The 26,627-nt window shown below is 40.8% G+C and overlaps 2 protein-coding genes and 1 pseudogene across 2 annotated transcripts in view; 2 read left to right on the top strand and 1 right to left on the bottom strand.

The window, feature by feature from the left end:
* LOC140996597 (uncharacterized) overlaps nucleotides 1–14,424 on the top strand; it is a 95,943-nt gene extending 81,519 nt beyond the window's left edge. The window contains exons 12-15 of the mRNA XM_073467033.1: nucleotides 123–296; nucleotides 3,784–3,957; nucleotides 12,093–12,139; nucleotides 12,444–14,424. Coding sequence (XP_073323134.1) covers nucleotides 123–296; nucleotides 3,784–3,957; nucleotides 12,093–12,139; nucleotides 12,444–13,030 — 982 coding nt within the window. The 3' untranslated portion in view covers nucleotides 13,031–14,424. The remainder of the gene's footprint in view (nucleotides 1–122; nucleotides 297–3,783; nucleotides 3,958–12,092; nucleotides 12,140–12,443) is intronic.
* The window catches only part of LOC140996600 (protein NLRC3-like), a 59,804-nt gene that overhangs the window by 9,203 nt on the left and 23,974 nt on the right, over nucleotides 1–26,627 (top strand). The window lies entirely within an intron of this gene.
* LOC140995689 (uncharacterized) lies at nucleotides 15,246–24,225 on the bottom strand (annotated as a pseudogene).

Raw genomic sequence — 26,627 nt, 5'->3', positions numbered from 1 at the left:
GGTCAAAGTCTCCAACAAAGCTCTGTAAGTAGAAGTTATTGATGAATAAATACTATCTGCTGTTTTTCAGCAGGAGATATGAATGAAATGTATTTTTTGTTTCCTTGTTGTTGTCTCTCCAGGCTGAGTGGCTGTAACCTGTTGGAGAGAAGCTGTGAAGCTCTGTCCTCAGTTCTCAGCTCTCAGTCCTCCAGTCTGAGAGAGCTGGACCTGAGTAACAACAACCTGGAGGATTCAGGAGTGAAGCTGCTGTCTGTTGGTTTGAAGAGTCCTCACTGTACACTGGAGAGTCTCAGGTCAGGATTCATTAACCCATTCAACTGATGACCATTTCAAATCTGATTTATATAAGTAGACAGCCAGCTAACCTGTTGTAACGTGTCTGCTCATTTAATTTGTCAAAATACATTTAGCTCTACTGTGGAGGTAGTGTCCAGACTCAGAGAATTACTTTCCACAAGAATTTTTCATCATTTTCTCTTGTTTTTGCTTTTGTTGTTAAATTATTATTATCAGGGACAGTTTCAAATATTCTGAATTTGTATCTGGACCAAAAGTCATCTCAAGAAAAACAAACATAACATACAGCAAAGAAGGGCTGTGAGATATGGCAAAAACATATTATCTAAATCATTGTTTTCCATATTGATCACTATCAATATTCATCATCATATATAACTTGATAATTCTGCCAATCTGAAAAATATCCTGAAGCCAGAAGAAGCCAGAGGGATCAGTGGTAAAACTTTAGATTGTAGTTTATTAAAATAAAAATAGAAAGAACAACATAAACATCCAACTGTGTAAATATAGTTTGGTTTTTTATTTCGTAATTAAAGAATAAACTGAATAACATCTAAATTTAAACTTTTCAATCACGTTTTATCTGCCTAAACAAAACCAGCTGTCTTGTCTTGTAACTTATTAAAATAATGTAGATAAAAGTAAAAAATGTGGCTAATTTTAAGACTAACGTGGGAAAGCATTTTCATTCTCAGAGTGGTCACTGGGATGCAGTGGCAAACCGTGCCTATCAGAACTGGGCCTTTTGGCAAAATATAATTTTACTGCTCCATCTTCAAAATTGCGTTGTTCTAGTTATGCACACAGCCACACACACAAACACAGACACACACACAGCCACACACACAGACACACACAGCCACAGCCACAGCCACGCACACAGACACACACACAGCCACACACACAGCCACACACACGCACACACTATCGGACGTCAGGTAGACAGTCACTTTATGAACAATCATTTAACAAGTGTGTGGAAACAAAATGCAACCAGTTCAACGAGATGCAACACTGCAGCAAAACCAGCAATAAAAAATCAGTTCCACTCACCAATGACGTTCACCTGAAGACGAAATCCATCCTCCTGTCCTTTTGGATGAATTTTTCAATAATTTCATTAAACAGTCGTCTTGAAAAGGGCACTGACAATAAATCCGCGTCAGTATCATCTCCACCTGCTGCATCAATATCATCTCCACCTGCTGTATCAATATCATCTCCACCTGCTGTATCACTATCATCTCCACCTGCTCCATCAATATCATCTCCACCTGCTGTATCAATATCATCTCCACCTGCTGTATCAATATCATCTCCACCTGCTGTATCACTATCATCTCCACCTGCTGCATCACTATCATCTCCACCTGCTGTATCAATATCATCTCCACCTGCTGTATCAATATCATCTCCACCTGCTGTATCAATATCATCTCCACCTGCTGTATCACTATCATCTCCACCTGCTCCATCAATATCATCTCCACCTGCTGTATCAATATCATCTCCACCTGCTGTATCAATATCATCTCCACCTGCTGTATCACCATCATCTCCACCTGCTGCATCACTATCATCTCCACCTGCTGTATCAGTATCATCTCCACCTGCTGCCATTTTCAACGTTGGCCATCAATCAAAACTCGCTAGTTAAGCTAGGTCTCGCGTGACTGAGCAAGCGGGCCTTCCAGAATACCCTGGAGCCGAAGAAAATCTTAAAGAATACGCCCATTGGCTACAAATCCAAATATGATTGGTTGATCAGATTGTCAATCCAAATGTACACTCTCATTACGTTTAATGTCAGGGCATTCTGTAAAGGAAATAGAATACCCTGGATGGAGGATATTCTCCCCAGAGACACCGTAGAAAAATATCTGATTGGTTGAATTTCTTCCAACACAAACCGCTCAGTGTGTGGACAGAAAACTACAGAAACAAGTCGGCGTAATTTTATTTTATTTACAGAATTAATAAGATGCGTTTCTTTTTCATCTGAGAATTAGGGATGTCATGATTACAGTTTTCCTTAGTACGATTATTGTCAGAGAATTTATCACGATATTACGATAATCACGATTATTATGCGTTGATTGATTTCACAACTCTATTCATATGTAAAATCACATGAACACTCCTTAAAGGTCTTAAAGTTTCCTTTATTTCTATCTTTTGATGCCAACATAACAAAAACATATAGCAACAAAGTCAAGTAACCACACAAGAGCTTTGTTTGGGCTGTAATGACTTATGTTGACTGTCAAAATATAATTATATTACTAATTATATGACCCAATATTTGTATTTGTATATTTAAGTATCTATTTATATAGGACCAATCATTAATCCCCCAGGAGAATTGTTTCAATTATTTAAGTCATCAATTGTCATCTATACCAGATGTTTAAGTTTATTTTTAATCATTTTAATCATTTGTCTAATTTTATGTGGCCACATATAAAACTTATCTATTATTTTGGTTAATTTATTTTATGTTTAAATTACAATGACATAAACAAATTAGTAAAACATGAAACGGACTGGAAGCACAAGTGTACAAGCACTGGATCAAGCTGGAAGCACAAGCCCAACGTTTACGCACAGTTCGGAGAAAGCAAAAGGAGGTAATGCTAAATGTTCACTGACTGAGTGAGGACCTTGACTACATGGCGTTTTCTTCTACAGGTCACTGCACACTGACACTGAGACTGTCCGACGACAAAAAAAAAAGAGAAAAAAAAGCGATCGACCTCACGCTGCACTGAAAGGCGAACCCGTGTCGTACTCGTACACAATTAAGTGCAAATGACACGCTAACATTTAATTTCCTACCAATTCAATGCAACGTTAGGAAAACATTGCATTTTTTTATAACATGATTTACATGCTGGCACGTTTGGTCTTAACACGTTTGGTCGGGGGGAATAACTCTTCTGCCATTTTCCCCACAGGTACGCATCTCTTCTGCAACTTGCAGGGACCAAAACAAAGCAACACACGTGGGTGCAGCAACACGTGGGTGTTGCCTAACTTTGTTTTCGTTCCGTTTGAGTTGCCCTTAACTATGGTTCCAGCACAATATTTTCTGACGGTATTCAGGAAACGTTATGATCAATTAATCGTAGCGCTTAATACCGCAATTAATTGTGAAATCGAGTAATCGTGACATCCCTACTGAGGATTCCAGGGCCTTCTCTGAATACCTTGAAGGCCGTGAAGATTTGCCACTGCTGGGATGGATCCTTTTCAGGGGATGCAGAAGATTATTTGGTGTTTTGCTGAAGCACAAAAAATTAGAGATGTTTACTGTTATTATGAGAAGTGAAACATATACTTATCAGCCTCTGCAGGACTCTGTTTACTGATGATTAGTTAATGAGGAGAAGTGTTAATTTATTTGGAGACAGTCTGTTCTTGTATCTGACTCATCAGTCTCCTCAGATGATCTGCCATGTGTGTTGTTCTGTGTGTCTGCAGGCTGTCAGGTTGTCTGATCACAGAGGAAGGCTGTGCTTCTCTGGCCTCAGCTCTGAGCTCCAACCCCTCCCATCTGACAGAGCTGGACCTGAGCTACAATCATCCAGGAGACTCGGGAGAGAAACTACTGTCGGCTGGACTGAAGGATCCAGACTGGAGACTGGACACGCTCAGGTATGAAGAGTCAGTGTGATGGAGGAGGAAGAGTCTGATGAGTATGAGTGTGATATGAACAGTGATACATGTAAGAAGCCTTTTTCCTTTTATCAGAACATGAACACTGGTTCAACATGAAGAGGAGATACTTGTGTAGGAGGAGAACATCTCCAGGAACAAACATGATCATTGTTTCTTGGTAATAACTGAGTTTGAACAGATCTCTGCATGTTAAAGGAGCTGTCTGTCATTTTGAGAAAAATCCCTTTTTGTCCTCTTCACCAGGATAGAATCAGCTTCATCTCTGTACAGAGAGAAGTCCAGGACATGGTTAGCCTAGCTTAGCACAAAGACTGGAAGCAGGGGGAAACTGCTAGCCTAGCTCTATCAAAAGACATAACAAGGTGTGTGTGTTGTGAGGGAAATTGTCTCTTCAATACCTGCAGCACAGAGAGAAGAGCCACAGTGTCTCTGCAGTCTTCACACTGTCCTGACTTATATACTGTCAGCTAACAACAGAACAGCTGTTACACACTTCATGACAGGTGTTGATCATGTCTTCACCAAAGCAGTGACCCTTTGATGTTTGACTGGACAGTAACTGTCAGCCTCTCTACCTTCCTGTTAACACCTGAGGCAAAGAGAACTGCCCCTCGGGCTTCCTGCAAGATGGCGGACGGGTCGGATGCTCAGCTTTTAACCTGGATCAGGCAGAAACGCTGAGAGCGGGACTTGCTAGCATTGGTAGAGATATAAGAGACCTCAAGCAGGAACTCCATGACGAACTGATAACATTTAAAGACGAACTTAAAAGCGAGATGAGACAAGAAATCGCCACCCTCAGACGAGATATTGAACGCAAACTCATGGAAAGTAACAAGGAACTACAGGAACAAAAAACGAACATAACCGAAGCCCAGACTCACAAAGCGGAGTTGGAAGAGCTCAGCATGGCGGCAAATTATTTTCTAGAGAAGATGGAACACGGCAGATGCAGGACAAAATAACGGATCTAGAAATGAGGTAGCGGAGGAACAATGTCCGGATTTTTGGCCTTGAGGACACAGAAAGAAGCTCTGTCACCGACTACCTGGATCAACTACTTAAAAAAGAGTTGCGGCTCTTTGACGAAGCCAATCTGCAAATCCAACGAGCCCACAGAGCTCTCTCACGAAAATTGAATCCAGGAGACGCTCTGAGATCAATAATAGTTAATTTCCTTCAGTTTGAAACCAAGGAGATGGTCCTACAGAAAGTATGGGAAAAGAAGGGGTTGCAGGTGGGCGACAAAAAAATCAATTTTGACCACGACTACCCCACCGAGGTTGTCCAAAAACACAAAACGTACCAAAATATTAAGAAGACACTGAAGGAGAGGGGCATTCGTTTTCAAACCCCATTAACTGAAAATAAGAATCCATTGGAATAACGGGATGAAGAGCTACGACAACGAGCGGGACGCAGCTGAGGACATGAAAGCAAGGGGGTTGGACCCGGGCGTGGGGATGGCAACCAGCAGGACGCGGTGGGTCCAGGCAGGATGTGGCGGCACAGCGGGCGAAGGAAAAGTTGCAAGGATATCAGAGGAGACCCGACAACTGACGCCCCGATAGTGAAAGAACTAACAGCACTGCAAGATAATACGGACAGCTTCATTTATTTGACTTCAACATATATAAAACACCAACAAGGTTGGACAGGTCCAGACTGGGGTTGACGCTGTTATACGGACACAGCTCTGGGTCTATGGATGGGCCCTCACAGAAGAGGATTTCCCATCCACCCACCAACAGGGACTTGGTGGAGAAGAGAAGAATAACCCCCATATGGAAGTCCCATATAGTTCACAGTGTTCTTAATTTTGTTTTTGTTCATGTTTAAGTTCAGCTGCTTGGGAAAAGATGCACACACATTATTGAAGCAGAATGGTAAGTAACAATCTAACGATAATGTCCTTCAATGTAAATGGTCTAAATACACCTAAGAAGAGAGGAATGGTCTGAACAAAATTGAAAAAAGAAAAACAGCATGTCATATTGTTACAGGAAACCCACCGGTCCCAAACAGAACACGTACAGTTTAAAAATTCATATTACAGTTCATATAAACAAGGACGTAAAAGAGGAGATATGATACTAATTCCAATTACAACCAGAGCATGTGAGCAGAGTGGGAGCAGGGAGCGGAAGGATTTTGTGTTGAGCGAGGAGCGGCTATTTTTTTAAAAGGTGGAGCGGAGCCTTATCTCTCGCTCCAATTTCGCCAAGAAAATAGTGTGGGTGTGTGCGCAGGTGCAAAGATGCATTCTGGGTGGGGCATGAGCGACCGGAGCGAAATTGGAGCGAGAGATAAGGCTCCGCTCCACCTTTTAAAAAAAATAGCTGCTCCTCGCTCAACACAAAATCCTTCTGCTCCCCACTGCGCTCTGCGCCGCTTCACTCCGCTCACATGTTCTGATTACAACTACATTTGTTAGTGAAAAGGAAATGAAGGATAAAGAGGGAAGATGTGTACTAGTCAAGGGAAAACTAGAGACTGTACCTGTCATGTTGATAAATGTATATGTACCTCCCAGAGATGGGGACTCGAGTCTGAGACTTTGATTCCAGTCGCACTTAAGTCGCACAAACAGTGACTTCAGACTTGACTTGCGACTCCACCACAAAAGACTTCAGACTTGACTCGGACTCGAGCTTCAAGACTCGTGAACAACCTGTATTTCATTTTTAAAAAATCTCAATTCATTCATGTATTTCATTTTCATTTTATTGGTGCATATACGCTGGGGAAACGTACGACAAGCTGCATGTCCCCTTTGCCATAATGTGCAACGTTTTGCATGCACTATGTGCGCACACTCACAGATCAAAAAATACATTGACCAAGTCCTCCCGGAGTTGTGCCTTTTATCATTACTTTTGGTTACAATAACTTCGTGCACAGTGGAAATAAGTGATCAGCTACATGTAACGTGTGTGTGGCTCCAGGATAAATGATGCAACGTTGAATTTCATCAGGCATCTCAAAACGCACCCAGACAGGTCGGTCACTTGCTAATGTGAAGGAGACGTTACATTTAGCATATGTCGTCACAGGTAACAAGCTAACTATCACAAAGTGTTGTGCTAATGCTGGGAACAGGCAGATTGCATCTTTATAGTTGGACATATGATGTGACAGACTTAGGTTAATATTTCACCAGGTCCGAGGGCTAGAGGGATGTGTTAAGTAGCAGAAGATTAGACTCTACGATGTCCTAAGTTGGAGACCCAATGTAAGTTCTGGATGTAAACAAAATGAAGCTAGCTCCATTAAAGCATACGTGACATTTTTCCTGTCACAAGTTCACATCCACTCTTTGCTGCCCACATTTTATTTCAGAAAAAAAACCATGATAGAAACGCTGCAGTATTAGTTTAGAGCTATTTCCCCCCAGAACACATATGTCAGTTTTATCATGCAGATTTTATAACACTTATACCAAAATGTTTAAAAATACAGCTATGACATTTTGTTCACTTTCAATACAGATGTTTTCCTCTCTCTTTGAACACTGAAACATGTAATGCATGATGAGGTTGGGCTTTACAGCCAGTTAGTAACACAGACAAACATCATGTATCCTTTGGTGCAGACACCAAAATGTTGACAAATACAGTTTACAACCAGTTTAAAAGGAAATAAAAAACAGATGTCTGAATTAGTAAAGCTGTCCTTAGAAGAAATGGGAATGATCGACATCTGGAGGAATCTCAACCCCCTTGAAAAAGATTTTACACATTATTCAGCAACACACAATGTACACTCAAGAACTGATTACTTCTTTCTAGATATAGGTGATAGGTACTGAGTGTCAGTGTAAAACTGGAGGGGCAGATATATCAGATCATAACAGCCTGTTTTTAAAAATACATCTAAATGCCAGAAAAAGACAAACAATCTGGAGACTTAATGTAGGAATACTGAATAATAAAGGGTTCACTCACAAGACCACGCCACAGTTTAACCTGAAGGTGGTTTATTTAAATTGGTAGTAGATTTTGGAAAGGATAGGATTCCTGTGCTGACATGGCCTGGGTCCCTGTTCTGGAGGATCTTCTTGCCGTGGGATGGCGATGTGGAAGGCTGGGCTGCCGGTGATCCTGTGAGAGAGGCTAGTGGAGAAGGAGAGGGTCTGGGGGGGAGGGTTGTAAGAACTTGAGATGAACGGGAGAGAAATTGTTAGACTTGCATATATAGATTTCACAGGTGATTGAATCAGGGCGACGTAGGTGGTTGAGTTAATGCGGCACAGGTGGTTAGGTTGATGAGTCACGGGTGGTTAGGTTGATGAGTCACGGGTGGTTAGGTTGATGAGTCACGGGTGGTTAGGTTGATGAGTCACGGGTGGTTAGGTTGATGAGACGCAGGTGGTTTGATTGGCTCAGCCTGAGTGGCAGATCAGCGAGGAGGAGTGGCGAGGTCCAGTTCCTGAACCTTAGTTATAATAACTCTGTTTGGTGGAAGAATTAAAAAAGGAAATTAGGCATTATATGGAGGACAATAGAGAAGTCGACTCGTATATTGTTTGGGATGCCCTAAAAGTGGTTGTCCGGGGAAAGTTAATAGCTAAAACCTCTTTAATAAAAAGACTTAGAAGAGAAGCGAACCAGAACCACTCTATAAGATTGAGAGAATTAGAGCAACAATATCATCAAACAAACGACCCAAAAACATATAAACAAATTAAGGATACTAAAACGAAGATAAATGAGATATTGTTGGATGAATATGGAAAGAAGATCATATTTTTGAAGCGAAATTATTATGAAACTGGTCCCAGAGCAACAAAACTCCTAGCAAAACGAATACGAAAACAGCAAGCAATAAATAGCAAACATAAAATTAAGGACCCAAACACCAACGAGACGATACATGAACCAGAAGATATAGGAAGAGTATTCCAGAGGTTCTGTGAAAAACTATATACACAACCAACTGCTGCAAATGAAGAAGGAATGAGGACCTTCTTAAATCAACTTGATCTTCCGTCGATTGGCACTTTCCAAAATGAAAGACTCACAGCAGACATTACAAGGGAAGACATTATCCAAGCAATAAATTCAATACATCTCCAGGGAGCGATGGCTACCCTGCAGAATGCTATAAGATTTATAAGGAGGAACTGTTACCAGCCCTCCAGACCTCTTTTAACTGGACCCTCAAAGAAAGCAAAATACCACCAACGTGGGCAGAAGCAATCATTTCAAACATCCCAAAACCAGGAAAGGAGAGGGACAGATGTGAAAGCTACAGACCGATCTCAATACTAAATAAAGATTATAAACTATATACGTCAATTATCTCTAAAAGAATAAACACCTTCATAGCAGAATTAATAGATGAAGATCAAACAGGATTCATATCAGGCCGTCAAACCCAAGACAGTATCAGACGAACTTTACACATAATTAGCAAAGACAAAGAGACAAACAAAGTACTGTGTTGTTAGCATTGACGCTGAAAAGGCATTCGATTGTGTTCACTGGAAGTTTCTTTATCAGATATTAGAACGATTCGGATTCAATAATAAATCAATACAACTGATTAAAACACTCTACCAAAAACCTTCTGCTAGAATTCAAATGAATGGAGATCTGACTGAGAAAATATATCTGCAGAGATCGACCAGACAGGGAGGCTGTTTGTCTCCGACCTTGTTTGTGATTTTTATTGAGCCCTTAGCTCGAGCAGTACGAGAAAACCAAGAACTTAAAGGGTCACAACTGGAGGAGGAGAACATAAAATTGGGCTTTTCGCTGATGACATCATTACTTTCCTCAGACAACCAAATACAACGCTCCCTAATTTGATGAAGCTTCTAGAAACATATGGCGATCTGTCAGGGTATAAGATAAATGTTTCCAAAACCCAGATTTTATCACTCAATTGTACTCCAACAAAAGTGATCAGAGAGTCATACGACCTTAACTGGAATCTAAAGTCAATTTATTGTTTGTGTGTGAAGATCACTGAAAGCATCTCTGACCTGTGCACAGCAAATTATAACAACTTGGACGTGAAATAGACCTCGAGTCAGGTCCAGAGCTCTTCAGCTCCCCAAAGAGAGAGAGAGGTGCTACGAGCCTCCCAAAATGAAGGGAATACTATTATGCTGCTCAGCTGAGACCTGTGTACTGTTGGTGTAAGTCAGAATTCACAGCAACATGGAAAGATATAGAAAGAGAAGTGAACCAAATCCCAATTCAAAATATGATCGGAGACAATAAACTACACAAGGAAGTCAAAATGAATATGGATCCAATAACAGTACACAGGTTAGACCTGTGGTTTAAAGTATTGTAAATATCTAAGATACAGAAAGATGTGAATATATTAAAATGGGCAGCAGACGATAGAAATGTCCTGCCTGTGAAGTCTGATCAAGGATTTAAGCAATGGTTAAAAAGGAATAACAGCTTGGTGTGTTCTGGTGAAGGAAGGGAGGCTGGAGAGTTTTGAAAACCTGAGAAGAAAGTATGAATCTGGAGCTCATGAAATCTACAGATATCTTCAACTAAAGGAATATTACAAAGAGGAAATCCAGCAGATTCTTCCAAAGAGATGAATGGTGTCATCCAAATCATAATGAAAGCAAACCAGGAAAGTGACATGAGAATAACTTCAGCATTATATCAAGGATGAGCACTGACGACAGTCATTCAACTGAATATATCAAGGTGAAATGGGAAGAAGAACTCATGTAGAAACTTGAGAAGAAAGTTGGCATGATATGTGGAAGACTCACCATTCATCCACCAATTCATGAATCTGGAGGGAATTCTCATGGAAGAATCTGATCTGTTTCTTTATTACACCGAAAATGAAAAGCAGGCAGCTGCAGTCATCAGAAGTGTTGGAGAGAATGTGGGTCTGACCATGTCCATCGTTCTCATGTTCTCTGGACATGTAACAAAATAAGTGTATTGTGGGAAATGGTATGTAAGGTACTGCAGCTAATATTAGGATACGAGGTCCCAAAAGTAGTTTGGTGCTCCACTTATGTAAACTGTGGAAGGAAAAGGTTTTGGCACATGATGTATATCTGATTAAAATACTGCTAGTAGCAAGCAACAAAGCAAACACCAGGCAAGGAGGTGAGGAAGCAGCGCCAACGGAGATCCAATGGCTGCAGCTGTCGAGGAGATCTTTGTGATGGAGACACTGACACATAAACTGAGACTCCAACAAGCACAGTTTGACAGGAAATGGACAAAATGGACACTTTAAGACTCAAAATGAGGACATGGGACTGGAATGATGATTAACAGACAAACACATTTTTGAGAGTGTTTAATACAAGACACTTCCCAAGCAGTGAATGTTCCTGCTGGTTGTGTTTGTTGGTTGTTACTATGTGACAATATCAATAAAGATTAAAGTGAAGAAAAAGAGAACTGCCCCTCATATGAGTTCTGTTCTGACCCTGACACCTCCCACAGCTCAGGAGAAGAGGCTCCGCCTCCTCTCACATCCTGATATGTTCTGATCCAGACACTGTGTGTGTGTGTGTGTCTGTGTGTGTGTCTGTGTCTGTGTGTGTGTGTGTGTGTGTGTGTGTGTGTGTGTGTCTGTGTCTGTGTGTGTGTGTGTGTGTGTGTGTGTGTGTCTGTGTGTGTCTGTGTGTGCGTGTGTGTGTGTGTGTGTCATAATGTCCATGCTGCTCTGACCTCCTCCTCCTCCCCCCCTCCTCTTCCTCCTCCTCCTCTTCCTCCCCCTCCTCGTCCTCGTCCTCCCCCTCCTCCTCCTCCTCTTTCTCCTCCCCCTCCTCTTCCTCCTCCCCCTCCTCTTCCTCCTCCTCTTCCTCCCCATCCTCGTCCTCGTCCTCCCCCTCCTCCTCCTCCTCTTCCTCCTCCCCCTCCTCCTCCTCCTCTTTCTCCTCCTCCTCTTCTTCCTCCTCCTCCTCCCCCTCCTCTTCCTCCTCCCCCTCCTCTTCCTCCTCCTCCTCTTCCTCTTCTTCTTCCTCTTCCTCCTCCTCTTCCTCCTCCTCCTCCCCCTCCTCCTCCTCCTCCCCCTCCTCTTCCTCCTCCTCCTCTTCCTCTTCTTCCTCCTCTTCCTCCTCTTCCTCCTCCCCCTCCTCTTCTTCCTCCTCCTCCTCCTCCTCCTCCTTTCAGGGTGGAGCCTGCTGGAGTCCGATGGTTGACACCAGGTCTGAGGAAGTGTGAGTGTGTTTTTACTTTGATTCATGAAAACAAAGCAGCTTCACACTGATGACATCACTCATTCACATCTGTGATGTCATCATCAGACTGTGACATCACTGGTTCAGATGTGTGATGTCATCATCAGACTGTGACATCACTGGTTCACATCTGTGACGTCATCATCAGACTGTGACATCACTGCTTCAGATGTGTGATGTCATCATCAGACTGTGACATCACTGGTTCAGATGTGTGATGTCATCATCAGACTGATGACAGATTAATAACTGCAGCTGTGTTGTGTCTTTTTCTCTCCATCAGATTCCTGTGAGCTCACAGTCGACACAAACACAGTCAACAGAAGGATCAAACTGTCTGACAACAACAGGAAGATGATGCCAGGTTTTTTATTGAAACACTTGGTGTCAATTAATCGTGTTCGACGTGTGGAGGAGGATCAGTCGTATCCTGATCATCCAGAGAGGTTTGACCGTCCTCAGCTGCTGTGTAGAACTGGTCTGACTGGTCGCTGTTACTGGGAGGTCGAGTGGAGAGGAGATGTTTCTATATCAGTGAGTTACAGAGGAATCAGCAGGAGAGGAGACACAGAGGACTGTGAGTTTGGAGCCAATGATCAGTCGTGGAGTCTGAACTGCTCTGATCGTTATGGTTACTCTGTCAGTCACAATAACAGATCAACATCCATCACCTCCCCCTCCATCACCTCTGGTAGAGTAGCAGTGTATGTGGACTGTCCTGCTGGCACTCTGTCCTTCTACAGAGTCTCCTCTGACACACTGATCCACCTCCACACCTTCAACACCACCTTCACTGAGCCTCTTTATCCTGGGTTTGGGTTCTGGTCTGGTTCCTGGTATGATTCCTCAGCGTCTCTGTGTCGTCTGTAGGACGGAGAGTCTCCTCCTGAACAGACTCAACTGTTGACAGTTACAGGAACCTTCAGGTTACTGTCATCAGTTCATTAGATGATTGTGACTCAGTCATTAATGTGAAAACATGATGTTCCTGTTGGAGTTGTTGAGGTGGAGCTCATTTTGAACTGTTTTGTACAGGACTGACACTGATGATTCATTCAGACCTGCTCTGATGACACTGAGCTCCACAGTCTGGTTAAACTCCACTGGAGTCGCTGTGGATGATGCTCGGAGCCACAAGTGCAACAAGTCTTCTGCACGTACGAGTGGAAACACGAGCCGTCTTTACAAACACCTAGTGAGAGTTCATCACACACATCCAGGAGCAGAAATGCACAGACTGCTGAGCTCGTAGTTCATCTCTTGTTTCCTCATCCACCTCAGCTGTGTTACAGAGTCAACTACAGGCTACATACATGGTTCATGAAGAAGAGGAAGCATTAGTCCGCTGATGGTTTCCATCTAAACATGGTGCAGTTTCAGAGTCACACTGTCCTCTGGACGGAAGATATTTTGGCTCATAATTCAAATAGAAAATGAAAAAGATCATTTCACTGCCCTACTAGGAAGAATTAGGCCTGAACTCAACTTTAAAACTGGAAATTTAAAATGTAAATGATGATGTGAAAATGTGAAGTGAGGACATGAGAAAAGGGAAATTTAAAATGGAAATGCTGGAAGTGAAAGCTGAAACTAAAGATGAAATGAAAACTGCTGATGAAATAAGACGAAGGACATCACATCAACATCAAACATGAAACTCAAAATGGGGAAGAGAAAAGCTTGAATGGAAAAAAGTAAATGTTGTTTTGCATTTTCATGTCAAGTCATTAATGAAATGAAGCCTCAGCTGTCATTTGAATGAACTTTGGTGAGAGACTTGAATCAGCTGATGACTGTCATAGTAAAGAGGCAAATCACAAAGAAAAAAGCATTCAGCTCCTGATTTGAACACAAACTGTATCCATCACTACATTTCTGTGGAAGCCATGAAATGCTCTTGTCAGCATTTATTATGTTATGAAACATCTGTAAATGTCAAAATGAATCTTTAGTGATGATCTTTTCTTTGTACAAACTGATTCAAACTGATGCTCGTGTTCATTATAAACTTCTTCACTGCCTGTCCTGGACACATTTAAACTTATGATCATCACAGTGTAATGTGTCATTACAGCTCGTCCAAAACGCTGTTGCCTGGTTACTAACGAGGTCCAAGAAACGAGACCACGTCGCTCCTAATGTTGCTTCTCTGCACCTTCTGTCATGAAAACAGAGAGTTTGTTTCTTTAGCTTGTTTCAGTCACTGAAGATGTTTCTCTTCTCACCAACATTTCTACATAAAAACTACAGTCTGCTCCTTTAAAGGTCGTCAGTTTTCTGTCTCACAGCATCTTTCAGTACGTCTGGTCTCCACACAGGGAAACATTCAAAGACTTCATGTTTTTTATGTTTTCTTCACATTGAGCTCATTTTGGGAACATTGAGATCTCACATGAATTTCAAAATGAGGTTTTGTGAGTTTAAATGACGGCAACAAGTGTTCACTCAGAAATAAATCAGCTGATGTAGCTGATAAATCAGCTGATGTAGCTGATTTCTCTCTGAAGGACCCGGCCTTCGGAGGCTGCAAAGATTGAATTTGGACACAGCTTATAAGTAGACCTGGCATCCTGTAGAACCCGGCCGAGCCACTATGAAACTATTTTATGAAAGTAATGCAGTTACAATTTCAAGTGGTTTCAAACTCTGAAAACACCACATTAAGATTCAAGTGTTTAAGGATATCAACCCTGATTTATGCTTTAAAATGTGTCAAACGTGCAGATTGTTTTATACCCTTTCAAAATACCATACCGAATATTCAACACAATATATTGTGATCTGTCAACACAATAATAAGTTTGACGTGTGATGCTTACAGTCACTATTAAAGGATTAATGGCAAAACTCTTTCCAGACTGTCTTTTCTCTAATGCCACAGTGCCCTTAGTGTTGAATTCAAAGAAGACAAAAACTTTAATTAAAAACAAACCACTGTATTCAGTGCCAATGAGGATAAATTAGGTATAGATACAAGTAGGAAACACTTTAAATTTATGTAAACTGTCCAGATCATGTCCTGAAATCAAGTTTCTTTTATACTGAAGTCGTGTCAGCTGATAATGGAGCTCTCAGGTCACACAGGTCATCCTGATGCCTCTTCTGTGGATACTGATACTTCCTGATGCTGCTGGCCGTTGTCTTGCGGGCTTTTGCTTGACTGAAGCAACACCCGCCCAACAATACCTTCCTCCTCTGATGGTCTCTCATACTGCAGAGAGTCTGGCGGGGTCCAGGAGAACCTCAAACACAGCATCATCAGGTCACTCTGATGATCTGTAAAATATGGCAGAACCACTGTTACTTCTATTATACGGTCATGATTAATCAGTCGCAACCATGCACCCAACCACTGCATGAATGTGCTTTTGAATGAAGGAGAAGCTTGTAGTGGTACGGTGATCTCAGTACTAAAGTCAAGGTGATTACTGTATTAAAACCCAAATGACAACAACATGTTGACAATTACATTTAAATACTTTCTTTGTTCAATTGTCCTTCTGTAAGGACACTCTGTGTCGATGTGGCCTGATGAAGGTGTTGTGACATTTGGAAACATTTATTAGTATGTTTATTTTAGTGTAGGCGTGTGAATTATTTTGAGCACTAAAAGTATTATTCCTGTTTAATTTGAACATGGCCGTGTTCTCTGTTTCTTTGAATATTGTCAGTAGTTGCACCTACCATGCTTTTATGCACAATCACAGGATTACACTGTTGAAGGCCTCAGTAGTGATGGCTGAGCATCTCCACATCACTTAAGACTGTCGGAGAGACAGGACTGACTGCCACTGAGCCTGAAAGTAATATTACAGAGAGAATTCAAACACTGAACCAGACTGTGTTAGTTTAAGCGAATAAACAGGCAACTAATAAATATATATACAGAAATTAAGGGATATTTGGAAACTCACAACATGTTTGTCAGCTCTGTCTGTCAAAGATGTGGTGGTGTCTGCAGGGTCGGTCTTGTAGTGGTATGTTGGCCTGTGTGCAGAACAGTTACAGTTTACTCCAAAATCATCTCAAATAAATGCAACAGCTGCAAACAGTTTGCAAACAAATGATTACAAATCATTGTTTGCCAGTATGGAGGAAGAGATTGATTAAATAGAGCATTTGCTTTAGACTGTGGTCTGTGTTGTGACTGACACTCTCCTAGTGATGCTCTGGGTTGTTTATAATGCAATTCAGGACAACATGACAGCAACAGGGGAGACTTGGAGCTGTTGACAGTAGGGACAAGCAGAAAAATACACAGACCCCCCATAATAACATTTTGGTTGAAACTGGCCTCTGCAGGGGGATTTTTTTACAACAAGGTCTATTTTGATTCTTTTTTATGCACCCAAGCACCTCATTTACATTAGAGTAGATGTCTTAATCATTGTGGCTGCTTATGTCCATCATCAGCCACCTGACCATGACTTACCTGCTCACTTGTACTCAACTAGCCCAGCCCCATCACTCCCTGTTGCCATGGTCAGATGGCTGATGGAGGACAGAGGCAAATTTACATTTAGCCAATTATATTGCCCTTTATTTACAATTCATTCTGATGTGCTGGAGAAAACAGAAAATGATCTGAAATGAATCTAATTTGAGGCAAATGTATCTTTCCTCATCTGTCCAGTGTTCAAACAAACAGAAGCACATGGCTAATTATTATGCAGAATGACGTCATCGAAGCTCAGTGGGATATTTAGCTTAATCAATAATCCACTGTCAAATGCAATACTGATATTCTGAGGGTAGTGATGGATTCATGTCCTGCATTCATCATAAAACGTGCCTCAGGAGTCATCACTGTTTGACTAACAGATGATAAAATGTAAAACCTGTTGACTGACTTACAGGAGGCTGCTTTAGTGTTGCGCCTGGTAGAGACACAGCGAGGCTAACGGCTTAGCTGTCTGCGATGCCATGCACAGTAACTTACGTTAGCTGCAGCTCTAAATTATATAACTTATATACCTCTACTGCTCATGTCATGTTCACGTAACTTAAAACTCATACAGTCATTTACACACCACCTCATCCTCCTTTAGCTGTCCCTCAGTAACATTTTTAAATACTTCATAGGTCCAGCGATGCTAAATTAGCCAGGTTAGCCACAGACAGTGCTGCTGCCAGGCTCAACAGGCTAACATGAAAAATAAACAGTAAAGCACCAGAGGAAAAATGTCGTCCCTTCACAAAAGTAGTTTTCAGGGAGTCCCACCCAGTCCCACCCGAACAGCCAATCACAGCACTTTTCCACTAAACTACTTCCTTTTCCACTATACTTTCTCTCACACACACATATTCTTCTTTTACATTCATATATTTTCTTCAGACATATATAGACACATATATTTTCCTTTACATGAAAAATGAAAAAATATACGTGTGTGGAAGTAGAATGTATGTGTGTGGAAGTAGAATGTGTGTGTGTGAGCAGGCCAGAATGAATTATGTCTTGTTTGGCCCCTCATAGACATCCGTAGCCGTTCCACTGCCCTCAAGTGATCTTCCTTGTCCATGGTGATGACTTGGGGAAGGGAAAGTTTTCCCTTGAATGATTCTCTGCCACAGCACCTTGCTGCCTCAGTGGTGTCCCTAAGCAAGGCATCCTCCTAATCAAAAATAAAGAAAACAATTATTAAAATAAAGGTTGGAGAAGGCAGAAAACAGTGAAATAAGAAAAGCCCACAGCAGGCAACATACCCCGTTCCCCGGTCCCAGTTCTGGTAAGTTCTCAGCTTCCTCTAGAAAGGAAACAGACTGTAGTTCTTCTAGGCACAATAACAATGCAAGATGTAAAAAAGATCAGTAGCTGGTTTTAAGTATACTGGTTTAATGAAAATGGAGAAATGACTGCGAAACCAGCTCTGTGACATCCCACCTCTACAACCTTGATGGATGTGTGTACAATAATACTGCTTTGAACAATACCTGATGCTTCGGAGACAGATTCTGAATGCCTGAACTTTTTTGGAGGGACCACTTCCAGATCCTGAAATAAGTGGAGGGATTGTGCTTTAGTCTGCAGCAATAGTTTGACTACAAGACTAATTAATCACATGACCTCTCACCTGTTGTCCTTTGTGCTCTCGTCGCCTTTTTCTGTCCTGCAATCTGTCTTCTTCAGACCTTGGTGATTTAATGACAACATACATTCACTATGAAAACATTCATGTTGGTCTGTTGACAGTGAGTAAAACAGGTTATTTAAAAGAATCTGCTCAAACCAAAAAAAATCAAATTCCAGTATCTCCAACAAATGATATCTAAGCTAAATAATAACATAAACTAAGCATGTAAAGAACAACAAATATTTCTGTTTTTTCCTTACAAGCTTAGTTTATCTTTTGCTCACAGATAAACTTTTTAATAAGGCCTATCTTTAAGTATTAAGCTTTGATTTGAAGTTTTTGGTTTGTTCTGTTGCCTGGATTGCTGTGTTTTTATGTAACCACAAGATGGCGCCTCAATTAGTAAAGCAAACACAGGTAACAGTACAGGTGACACAGATGATGAGCTGATGACTGATTCATGTTATTCTACAGGATGAGTTAAGAGCAGTTGAATTTTGCTACCCTAATCTAACTTGTGAAGAGATGAGGACTTTAATCCACTCCAAGGAAATGGCTTTTAGAAAATGTGTACCCTATCCTGAACATAATTACTGATTAAAAATAGACATGTTAAAATAACCAGAGATTCCTGAGGACTGTGATAGGTGGAAATGGAATTTTAAAAAATGACTTTTTTTAAAAAGATTTTTTTACCAGCATAGACACCTTTATTTGACAGTTCAGGACAGGAAATCATGGGAGAGAGAGGGGATGTGACATGCAGCAAAGGATTCGAACCGCGGTCGGCTGCGTACGTGGTATTAAACTTGGCTATGCCATGGCCACCCCACACTAGCTTTGTGTCCCTTCTTGGCCACCCCAGTAAAAATGTCCTGGATACGCCACTGCTGTGAGGACCCAGTGAGAGGGTGACCATCTTTGTCAGCTGGCATCGTCAGAAGCTTCAGCCAAGGCATGTTGACATGAACCTTGCCCTCTGAGGCCTGCTTAACGTTCTCTGGGGTGGGGTCCAGTAACCTTCCTTGAAAAGGGGCAAAGATTCCTGGCTGCCTGCGGTTGGCGTGCGGTGCCAGCCCCCTGGCATAATCGTACACTGACACATTGGGAAAGTGTTTCCAGGACAGCAAGAGATCCACAAAGTCACGTGGACTCTCTGCTCTAAGGTTGAATTTGACTGAATACACAACCCCACATGGACAGGTGATAACTGCCCAACCAGCTGTGAAACAACAGAAGAAAACAGTAATAACTGACATCAGGAGCATGTATAGCTAACCTACATAACTACATAATGATACTGTACTTTCTTTAACACAACAACATATAACAAAGTGGAATAATCGTCAACAGTCCATATCATTTCACTTACCAGAGGCACCCCACACCTTCTCAAACAGCTTGTTGTAGGTGACTCTATTAGACATTTTCTCAGACAGTCTCATGACAAGATCCACCTTGGACCCTTTGTCGTCCACACCACACTGTTTGCACAGTGCCCTGACCTCCTCTACCTGTTGTGAAAATGCAATGAAGTTGATATTGTTAATAAAGCATAGACATAATTTTTGCTAGCACAAAGAAGTGGATTTTGCATATTTCATCAACTAATTCACCTTCAAGTTCACAAGCTCATCCGTGAGCCGCTCCTCATTAATTTTCTCATCGTCATTAAGGTTTTCATCATCCCCATCATTTGACATTTTGGGGCTTTGCATTTTTTCAAATTCTGTGTTTAAGACTGAATTAGACCTCCGGGTGTGTGGCCCAATCCAGGGGGCCCAGTGATGGTAACACAACAAAAGGGTTCTTCCGACCACCTTTGTGAACAAACGTGATGAGTATTAGCTATTATTATCACAAAAATTAACCACATATTATTATACTTTACTCGCTCTCGCACTGTTCTTAAGCTGTTCTGTCTTTTCACAAGACTTACATGGAATTAATCCACGACGGATCATTTCTGTGGCCACAGCGTCCCAGAGGTTGTTTATGTCCACATGACCATCGTAATTTTCAGGTGGACTTGGGATTTCTCTCACTGTTAAAACAGTAGTTTGTTATTCATAGCTCAATTACTAAAAACACTCTGAGCACAACAGTTGATGCAGTGTTATTCAAGGGCATGGTTAATATGATGTTACACTTACTAAAATTCAGAGAGAGATGAGGTGCTGTACAAACAATGAAGCTAAAATATGTGAAAAAACAGCTTATCAAACTCACCTGGCATATTGAAAACGCCTTTCTTGTGAAGATCCATCACAACAACCGCTGGGCTGTATCCACATGACACACAACTGTAAGTGTAGTCATGGTTGGTAAGGGCCTCAAAATGAAGGTGTGCCTGAAGAACTCTCTCCTTGTTCGGAAAGGACACCTTCTCTGTTGTCTCTATTATTTCGATCACTTTGCTGATAGCTGTATGGGTCTGGAAAATGATGAGAAACAGGAGTATTCCAATGTTTCAAAATGTAAGTTATATATTTTGTTAGAGTTGCATCTTCAATCACCATTTGTTTTACAGTAATGATCTGTAATGAATAAATTATAATAAAGGAGGAATAAGCAAGGATAATATATTATTATTATTAATATTATTATTATTATTATGTATTATTATTATTATTACTTAAGTTTAGAAGTTGGGTCACTCAAAAAAGGATGTAAAGAAATTAAAATCTATCACATAATAGAGAAAATCAATCAACCTTTCAGCGAGCACAATACATTATTGAATTATATGCACTCACCTGTAGTGCATTCCTTATCATCAGACACAAGTGCAGAGACAGGATGATGTGGTCATCGAAGTTGTGGATACCCTCCTCCCACTCCTGGTATCTGTAAATCATGCCACAGTTCAGGCTGGCAGGCGCTACAGAACACTGTTCGCCAAAACAACCAGACATAAGAACAGTTTCTTCCCCCAGGCCGTCGCACTGATGAACACTTGATCAGTCACCCAGTGTCAGTGACCCCCCTGACTCCAAAAACCATCCACTCATAGTCTTTACATTCACAGACCAAATTGCACTTTATATGTATATATATATATATATATATATATATATATATACATATATATATATATATTTCTACCTGTACATAATTGAACAACATATATCCACACTGTAAATAATATAATATAAATATACTTAAATATATATTTATATATTTATAATAGTCCGGACTTCTGAACACCTTTTAACTCACTGTTCTTTGTTGTTCTTGTTCCTTCTAGTTGAATGTTGTTATGTTTGTTTATGTTCATGTCTATGTCTATGTACATTGTGTGCGAAGAAAAAACCAAGTCAAATTCCTTGTTTGTGTTTCACATACTTGGCCAATAAAGCTGATTCTGATTCTGATTCTGATTCTGATGATTTCCTGTATGTTGATATTCCTAAAAACACAGTCCAACCAAAGACCACGGTTATTGCTTGCATGTCATTTGAGATTAGTAGAACTACTTTTTCTGTTTCTCATGTACATATAAATTATGTAACCCACTAACTGATAAGAACACAATACCATAGAAAGACCTGTGATGGTACCAACCTTCAGCTACACCTGTGCTGGTCAGGATCTTGCCTTTTGATGTCATTAGTTGTTGTTCACAAAGTGTGTATTCACATTCTACACACTTTGTTTCTCTAGGGATAAGGACATTTTGATCTGTGGTGGTCTGGGTTGGATTGAGTGTCTCTGCCTCTGTGCTTTTCACCTTCCTAAATAGCTCCCTCTTTGTGACAAACAGATGCCATTTAGCAACAGCTTTGTGTATGCAAGACTGTTTCGGTTTAGAGCAGAGACAACGCCAGTTGTTTTGCTTTGTGTCATACGACACAATCACTCTTCCCAACCTACTATAATAGGTTATCTTTGTTACATAAACAGAGATATGAAATTTGGATGGTTGACCACCCACAGTCAGGTGCACAGACAGAGGCACACCCTCTGCATCAGCATTTTGTTGCCAACGCAAGAGGCTGGCTTTACGCTCCTCACCAAACCATTTATTGTCCACCATTGTTTCCAAGGCCTCCTCTGTTAGTGTCACGGTTTGACTGTCAGTGTGTGGGCAATACAATAAAGACTGTATGTGGTGGCACTTGAAAGGCAACATCCCGCTCCTTCGAGCAAAGTCAGCGTTCAGACGACACTGGTCGACCTCACACAACACCTTCTGTGTTGGCCCCCAAGTATTCTTGATCACATGTATGAGTGTTGCTGGACCACAAAAAGATTTCTCAACTGCAAACACATCATTTTTACCATCGACACACTGACAGGCCAAAAATCTGTCCTTCGACACAGTCTCAAAGTGGTGGGTATGCTTCCTCTTGCAGTGTGTTTTGAAGTTTTTTTTTGTTTGACTTCACCTTGCAATGAGGACAAGTGAATTTATGCTGAGCGGGGGCCAATGGGTGCTGTGTGGGGGCCTCTGGATGCTGAGCGGGGGCCAATGGGTGCTGTGTGGGGGCCTCTGGATGCTGAGCGGGGGCCAATGGGTGCTGTGTGGGGGCTGCAGCATGCTCCTCCTCCTGGTGTATTTGTAAATGCCTTATGAAGTGCAATCTATTTATAATTGTTGCTGCACAATAGCAGCAATGAAAATGTGCTGTCGTCCGACAACTTAAGCCACACTTGATCATTGTGAATTCTGTAAGAGAGGAACGAAGGGAACAAGATTCATATTTGTGAAAAAATACTAATTCATTCATTTGTGTAATATGTAAGATACGCACCTTTGTGTTTTAGTGAGGAATGGCCTTTTATATGGTTGTCAACCATATGTTTTGCACCCACATATTTACAGTAAGGACAGTGGAAAAGTTCACTGTTGGTGCATTTAGTAATGGTTGGTGCACCGTCCAATAGTAAACTAATGTGTCTCTATATATCAGAGGGGAAAAGAATAGACATAAAAGGCACAGCAATTAGAAATCCACAAGACAAAATATATTAAATAATTTTTCATCTCAACAACAAATATTGTTCATGTCATGTCATGGATGCTAACAGGTACTTTCTCAACAAGGAAGAGCGGCTGACGTCTGCTAACATGACAGCTGGAGCTGGACTGGGACAAAAAGTCATCCCTGGCATTTTTGGCCCAGACCGGCCCAATACAATTGATCAGATCTTTTTATATACTAGCCTACTACTGTGATTTACCATTTGATTGTTATTCCATATCCCGATCTTCTGTTTTATTCAACCAGCACAAGCAACACAATATTTCATTAATTAAACATCAGTTGATCTTTCCTGCAGATTATTCAGATGATAGGCTATTAGATTGTCTAATGCTTGTGAATGGCAGCTTTTTAAATCTGCTTAAATCACAGCATTTACTGTTACACCTGCTTTACTTTAGGTTGCTAGTTAGCATGTAATAACTATCACAAAAACATAACAAAACACTGACAAATAAGTCGGATATAAATATTAATCTAAAACTCAGAAAAGGAGATTTGAAGTCCAGATTTATATTCATGAAATGCACGTGAAAACTCTGCATAACATTTTCCCCCCAAAAGTATGTCGGCCTACCGGGAAAATGCTCTGTATACCAGATTACCAGTCCAGCCATGCCGTAAGATAATTAGCAAAAGCTAATAACTAATGACAAAGCTCATAACTTGGTGTATCATCAAGGTGTAGAATGCAAATACATACAGAGCATAACTTGTTTTAAAATAAAATGATGTTACTTCCTTCCTTGTCTGAATTGAAATATTGTAAAGTAGAATGTTCTTACCTCCATTTTGCCAAATGTATGAACTGTACTGTCTGCTTCTTCTTTCTCAGACACACATTCTTCTTCTTCTTCAGCGGTTTAATGTGGGGGCAAGTGGGCGGAGTCAAACGTGTTACTCCGCCCACATTAAGCCACTCCCCGATCTGCGTACTGCAGCCGGGGGCTTCTTGATTATTGAAGAGGTTATAGGATATGACATTTTGATCATATTGCACAGCCATAGTCGGGGCGTGGCTTTGGACGGAGCACTGACGAGAGGGGGAGGAGGGGGTGGAGCTTAGAGGAGGTGCCACTTTCAAATCTTGCTAGCTGTCCAACATTACCAACTGCAGCTTTAATAGTTTTAACAGTCACCAATATACATTAAAGTTTACAACATAAACGGTTCAGTAGCAGCATTTTTCCACACAACTCACCCTGAGCAATGCAAGGCGGCACTGTGAGGGTCAGTCGGGACAACGGAAGCTGAGGAGGTTCAGAAAAGATGACGTGTGGCAAGAAATGACACAGGAAACATTAATAAAATAATGTTAAATTAAAGTAACTCAATGCGATCAAAACACCCATACTCATTAGAGTCATTAATGATTAATACAATTCACAAATACAAAATGGAAATCAGAATGAATGAAGTGCATTTTAACTCTGTTACACCAGTCACAGGGAATCGACTGTTCAAAAAGAAATATATACTCAAAATATACAGAATATCAATCAATAAACGTATTGATACATCAGTGACATCCATATATGAAAATGTATATATTTCAAATACTGACAAATACAACTACATTTGTTAGTGAAAAGGAAATGAAGGATAAAGAGGGAAGATGTGAACTAGTCAAGGGAAAACTAGAGACTGAACCTGTCACGTTGATAAATGTACATGCACCTCCAGAAAGCAACAAGCACTTCTTCAAATCCTTATTTAATGTTACAGCAACAGAACCAGAAGGTATTTTAATTTGTGGGGGACTTCAACATAGTCATGAACCACTGTCTAGATACAACCAGTTTAAAAGGAAATGAAAAACACATGTCAGAATGAGTAAAGCTGTCCTCAGAAGAAATGGGAACGATGGACATCTGGAGGAATTCAAGTGAAAGAAAAGAAAAGAAATACCACCTTAACTAAAACAAACACTTTGTTGATCTCTGAGAAACATTTGTTCGTCTCTCAGTGAAGATCAGTGAAGATGAAGATGTTGTGCATCCATGGTTTGTGAGAGGACCATATGACCTTGTGACATATATTAATAGGTTTCTCTCTGTTATATTATGTAGAAATGTAGAAAATGTCTCTACAGTCATTTGTTGTGTGATCAGGTCTCTTGTGACAGCGTCTCTCTCTCTCTGCCCTCTGCTGCTGTGCAGGTGAGTGAGACGGGAAACCCTCACCTGATTCACAATAACAGCTTTGTTAGGTTAGTATGTCCATGCAAAGTGATGAATGTAGTCTGACTGTACCTCAATACTGAAACAGCTAGAAATATCATTTTACATTATTGGTAAATATCAACGTTCTACATCGTTGCCAACACACTCTCATCTCTCTCTAATAAATCTCTCCAATCCAAAAAGAGGAAGCATCAAAGCCTTTCCTTTGAAAAATATTATAATTATAGATTGTAAAATTCTGCCTGTAAAGCAACAGATGAGCAACATGATGAGATATTTTTATGGAGCAGAGCTCGACTGTCCTCAGCATTACTGTGAACATTTACACTTTCAGTGGTCAATACTTTAGACAGTCCTGGACAAAACTGGACAGATGTCCCAGTTTATATAACATTGTTTTGAAGTAGCAGCCCTTTATCTTTCTTTACATGTTTCTACTGACTGTGTTTATTGTTATGCACCAAAACACAAATTCAAATGGTGAAAAACTGTGATTCTGATTATTGTGTGTCCAGTTACATGATCAATATACTGTACAAACACAAACAGTTGTAGGTGTTTATCAGGAAACAGCACCAGTAATGTTCTGCTGTAGATGCTGACCTGCTCATGTGCAATCCTTTGAGCTTGAAGATCTTCTACTCCACGTATGAACATCTGCTCTTTGACCTGTCGCCCTCACATCTGTTCAGTCTGTGTGTTTGTTCACTGTTGGTGTTATTGTGATCTCAGGTCAGGTTGTTGGTAGTTTGCTTTGCTACACGGCTAATTTGACGTTAGTTGAATGATGCTTCACACAGACTCAGAGTCTTTACATGCAGCTGACCATCTTCTATAACCTGGCATCAGGTCACACACACACACACACACACACACACACACACAGTTTGTGTTAAATAAAAGACTTTTGAACCTTCATGCTGTCTATTTAATATTGTACAAGAGTGAATGTTGCCAGCCTCGACTCTGTCAAGGATCCAAAATGCTTCGACCGTTACAGCTGTTATGGTCATTTTGGTTGTAGTTTTTAATTAATTGTTAATCAGAGTTACAAACTAACAGTTTAGTACCTTTTTCCGAGACTGATTTGGTGAATTGGCTCTTTTCCCTTCTTCAGGGGTGGTGCCCCAAGGTGATCTAATGAAAATTGGATCTTATTATTTATCATAATTAATAATTATCCCTGATGATCATTAATTATTATTGACAGCCAAATTTAACCCAA

Source organism: Pagrus major, chromosome 5 (assembly GCF_040436345.1).
Source record: "Pagrus major chromosome 5, Pma_NU_1.0".
Taxonomy (NCBI): Eukaryota; Metazoa; Chordata; class Actinopteri; order Spariformes; family Sparidae; genus Pagrus; species Pagrus major.
This window is presented reverse-complemented; position numbering and strand designations above follow the sequence as displayed.